Here is a 5,140-nt window from a genome sequence, read left to right on the forward strand (position 1 = left end):
TTCACTGCTCTCTGTTGTTTTGTTGTGATTCTGTTTTAGTTCAGCCTGTGAGAAAGTTTCTGTAAACAGAAAAAAATACAGTTTTTGAATCCAGTCAGTAAATATCTGTAATGTTCTCATCTTCACAGCTGTGACTAGGTTTGGAAGCGAGCAGGAATATCTGGAGAAGTATCTGCTGATCTGAGATCTGCTGCTGTGAAGATGTTTATTAAAGTGGAGAGTGAGGAGAACATGAGTGAACTAGAAACCTGGAGAATAAAACAAGAGGAACCTGAACATTTGAGAATAAAACAGGAGGAACCAGAACCTTTGAGAATAAAACAGGAGGAACCAGAACCTTTGAGAATAAAACAGGAGGAACCAGAACCTTTGAGAATAAAACAAGAGGAACCTGAACATTTGAGAATAAAACATGAGGAACAAGGAGGTTGGTGTTTAATCTTCATTCATCTTTAATGACTGTTTGTTGTACATTATTTCAAAGTTTTATTAATACTGAGTTTCAAGCTGCTTTAGATTTAGTTAATTGTAATAGAAACAACATTTAAAGCAGATCAGTCTGTTAAATTATAGATGGCCCTGGTGAAAAAACCAGCTAAAACCAGCCTAGGCTGGTTGGCTGGTTTTAGCTGGTCAACCAGCCTGGTTTTAGCTGGTCAAAGCTGGGAGGCAGGCTGGTTTTAGAGGGGTTTTGGCCATTTTTCCAGCCTGGCCAGGCTGGTCAGGCTGGTCTTAGCTGGTCAGGCTGGGAAACCACCAGCTAAAACCAGCCTGACCAGGCTGGCCAGGCTGGGAGACCAGCTAAAACCAGCCATTTCCAGCTTAAGCCAGCTAAGACCAGCCAACCAGCCTAGGCTGGTTTTAGCTGGTTTTTTCAGCAGGGGGGGCAGCAAAAGCACTTCCAGATCTAGTAAGAAACATTTAAATTCTGCATAGGGATGCATCGATATGTATTGGCCGATCACTTGCACGTTTTGTCAGTAAAGCCGGTTCTGTAATCAGCGGTAAATGCCATCAGGTACGTGATTTCACGTTGAGCCGTATATACTACACACAGCCGTTGTTTACCGACGAGCTGCGCAAATTCGAAAAATGTTCATTATCAGTGTGAATGTGCGCAGCTCCTCAGTGAACAACGGCTGTGTGTAGTATATACGGCTCAACGTGAAATCACGCACCTGATGGCATTTACCGCTGATTACAGAACCGGCTTTACTGACAAAACGTGCAAGTGATCGGCTGATACATATCGGTGCATCCCTAATTCTGCACAGAATTTTTGGTAACATTTTCTATGAAGCCCCTATTTATAATACATTATAAAGTATTTCTAAGGCATTGTAATGAATGCATCATAAAAAAAAATCTTATAATATGTTCTCATAAATAATCATAACAATTACAGTATACTAAAGTACTTGAGTATTTGGGGTTCTAACTTTTAAGATTATGATTATTTATTAGACACAATGGGCGGCTAATTAAATCTATGCAATTTTTAATGGACTATATCCTATTACAATTTTTTTTTTTTTTTTTTTTTTTACATTATATTTCATTTTATTATGATAGGCCCCCTGGTCTACTGACTAGAAGCAACTTTCCAACTACACTAACACTCCTTTATTAGTAGTATTATTCGACTTAGGTTAAGTTTGGCTAGGTAGAAGATTCACAAACTTGCAAAGTTACATATCAGTTTTGTCTTTTGGGGAACCATTAAAATACAGTGTTAGAATATATTTAGCATACTACTAATAATAATTATTGCTAGCTGTCATGCAGTTGAATAGTTACTTATCAAAAGCTGTCTAAAGGGTACCATCAAAATAATCTAACTAATAATACAAACGTGTCATGTTATCCATTCATCTGATACATTAACTTTTGGCTCTTTGATAGATATTATTATTGTTATTATTATTAATACTTATAAGTGCTCTTTGTATGCTTCCAGTAAAGTGACATGTGTAACATGGTAATATATGAGACTTATGTTATAACTATGAGGAGATAATCACACGCTTAAAAGCTATAACCGCAAATAAATAAAAATTACAATACATTAAAACAGTTTTATGATACAACATACTATACATTTTTTTTATAATGCACTATGAATTCATTATAGTGCCTTAAGCATACCCTTATAATGCATTATAAATATGGGCTTCAAAGAAAGTGTTACTGAATTCTTTTATGAACAGATCAAACACGGCTGATGCAGAAACAGTGTTAGCTAAAGTCATGTCCAATGCTGTTACATCATTAGTTTCAGGGTTTCTACATTTTGGGAGAGAAATTCAAGAACTTTTCAACGAAATTAAAATTTTGCATGCCTCCTGACTCAAGTTTAGTGCTTTGCTGTCAAATGTGTCTTACCAAGAAATAAACGTAATATTTTTTAGTAACTGCGCTTAAACATTCAAAACAATAGTAATCTTATGGTTGACTTGTTATTCACTTTTTAGCATCAAATGGTGATGTGTTTATGCAGTTTGAGGTTTAAAAACATGTTATTTTCCACATACTGTACATTATTGTTGCTCCTCTCTGCCCTCCCTTTCTGAAACGCTTTGATTTCCACAAAACTCACTGTTGATGGAAACCCAGGTGTTTTCTGATTGGTCAGCTATCCATGCTTTGGAATTGGCCGGATACCTCCAGCGTGTGTTGGAAATGTTACACCCCTAACCATGTTGTGATACCATTTCTTGGCGCATCGAGACAGAAATGATAAAACCCATTATAAACGAGGCATTTGTTGCATACGTGCAAACTCGTGTTTGAAAAGTCAGTACTGAATTCTTTAAATATGAAAACGTTCTTGCAGGCCATCAGTCAGATGCACAGACTGTTCATGCAACATTGTGATTGGCCCACTTTATGGGCATAAGGAGCTCCAGGTGTGTGTTCCTGTTGTGTATGCACTTCGATGGATTAAATGCAGAGCACAATTCACCATACTTGACTGTTTCTCTTTCAACTGGTGCAAAACTATTTCTTATTCCTAAAGTGTAATTATAATATTACTAAAGTTTTTTACAGAAAAAGTTTAGTGATTTATGAGTGAACATCCTGTGACAGTCAGTTTTGGGTTGTTTTCCATTTAAAAGATCAGTGGAAAATCCCATTAATAAACTGCCCCCTAAATAAAAACTCAGAAGTTTATTTTTTTTTATTTGATAGTTAAATGGGGAGTTTTTTCTCTTATTTTCCCTCATCTCTTTGAATTCAATTTGATGATTTTTATTCCCTAGGATACATACAATAGTAGAGATCAGTCTATATAGATTTCCTAAACACTATCATTAGATTATCTGGATTTTTTTTTTATTAATTGTATAAAGGCCAACTTAAACACTGTAGGAAACCAGCCGACCAGTATCGGGTTTGGACACCCTGGTATAGGATCTAGCATACAAGCATTACATATCTACATGTTATGATGCCAATTGCTTTGTGTCATTAAACTGGGGTTAACTTTTATTTCTTTGTTTTTCCACCGTAGACCTAACAGCGCTGAAAGAGGAGAGAGAAGAACTGAATGAAACTGAAGAGAAAGATCAGTTAGAGAATCTTCATGATTTTGTATCTGGAGATAAATCTGTTTGTTCCTTAGAGTCTGCAAATACTTCTAAACAAAAAAGAGCACAAAATACAGGAACTAGGAGTAATTTCACTTGCTTTCAGTGTGGACACAGTTTCACTCGAAAAGAAAACCTTAACAGGCACATGAGAGTTCACACTGGAGAGAAGCCTTACAAATGCAAACAGTGTGGAAAGAGTTTCACTCAAAAAGGACACCTTAACATCCACATGAGATTTCACACTAGAGAGAAGCCTTACACCTGGAGAAAATGTGGAAAAAGTTTCTGCAGAAAATTAAAACTTAAATACCACATGCGCATTCACACTTTGGAGAGCCTTTTTACCTGCCAACAGTGTGGAGAAAATTTCACTCGTAAAGGAAACCTTGACACACACATGAGAATTCACACTGGAGAGAAGCCTTACACGTGCCAACAGTGTGGAAAGAGTTTCGCTCGTAAAGGAAACTTTAACACACACATGAGAATTCACACTGGAGAGAAGCCTTCTACATGCAAACTGTGTGGAAAGAGTTTCACTCAAAAAGTATACCTTAACAGACACATGAGAATACATACTGGAGAGAAACCTTACACATGCAAACAGTGTGGAAAAGGTTTCTGTGGAAAATCAAAACTTGAATACCACTTGCGTATTCACACTTTGGAGATCTATTTTACCTGCCAACAGTGTGGAGAAATTTTCACTCGTAAAGAAAGCCTTAACAAACACATGAGAATTCACACTGGAGAGAAGCCTTACATGTGCAAACAGTGTGGAAAGAGTTTTGCTTTTAAAGCAAACCTTAACAGACACATGAGAGTTCACACTGGAGAGAAGCCTTACACGTGTGACCAGTGTGGAAAGAGTTTCATTCAAAAAGCAAGCCTTGGCAAGCACATGAAGATTCATAATCAAAAGAAGCCTTATTAAGGGTTCCAAATGGAATCCTATACAGGGCTTCTACAATGCAATTCAAATTCACATTTTAAAGCAATGTGTTTTGTCCATGGTACACTTTACCGTGTCAACTTGAAATATGGACTATGGACAAATGGACTCTGTCTACGGTGTAAGAACTTCACATTTGAATGTCATGAATTGAAGAGAAATCTCACAGGAAGTGCACTGTTTTTTGGTTGAAGCATGAAAAAGGACACTGTTAGCATTTTAACATCAGTGTGTATGGATTTAATTTGCACACATCAGTTACTTGCTCATTTCTACTACCAACATTGGCGGTTTTGAGGAAGGCTTTAATAATCATATTTTGGAACCATTCCTAAAGGACTGTATTAGGAATTGTCTTATAGGATTGTCTTGTAGACCTTTTTTCTGAACGCGGAAGTCACGCCTGACTAAATTTTTAGCATTTCCGGTCTTCTATGTCTCATGTCAAAGTAGCGTATAATCCGAGCTGTTAATCTAATGTTAAACCTATAAAACAAATTTTTAAAAGCACATGGCTCCCTAGCACCATTACTTTGCCATGTCGCAATGACCGTCATTTGTCAGTGCCTCAATTTAGGTTTAAACTTTATTGTAAAAC

At 36.8% G+C, this 5,140-nt stretch overlaps 1 protein-coding gene across 1 annotated transcript; it reads left to right on the forward strand.

Annotated features, from left to right (window-relative positions):
• LOC141340670 (uncharacterized) lies at positions 1-5,096 on the forward strand. The gene is made up of 2 exons (XM_073845733.1): positions 1-427; positions 3,512-5,096. The coding sequence occupies exons 1-2, from the start codon at positions 202-204 to the stop codon at positions 4,522-4,524; spliced, it is 1,239 nt and encodes a 412-aa protein (XP_073701834.1). The 5' UTR covers positions 1-201; the 3' UTR covers positions 4,525-5,096.
• Positions 5,097-5,140: the final 44 nt, after the last annotated feature.

Source organism: Garra rufa, chromosome 1, assembly GCF_049309525.1.
Source record: "Garra rufa chromosome 1, GarRuf1.0, whole genome shotgun sequence".
NCBI lineage: Eukaryota > Metazoa > Chordata > Actinopteri > Cypriniformes > Cyprinidae > Garra > Garra rufa.

What these genes read in the sequence shown, in the direction of transcription:
- LOC141340670 (XM_073845733.1), top strand. Translation starts at nt 202, where the DNA reads ATGTTTATTAAAGTGGAGAGTGAGGAGAACATGAGTGAACTAGAAACC. An exon ending in AAAACATGAGGAACAAGGAG is followed by an intron (nt 428 to 3,511) that starts GTTGGTGTTTAA and finishes TTTCCACCGTAG; the next exon opens with ACCTAACAGCGCTGAAAGAG.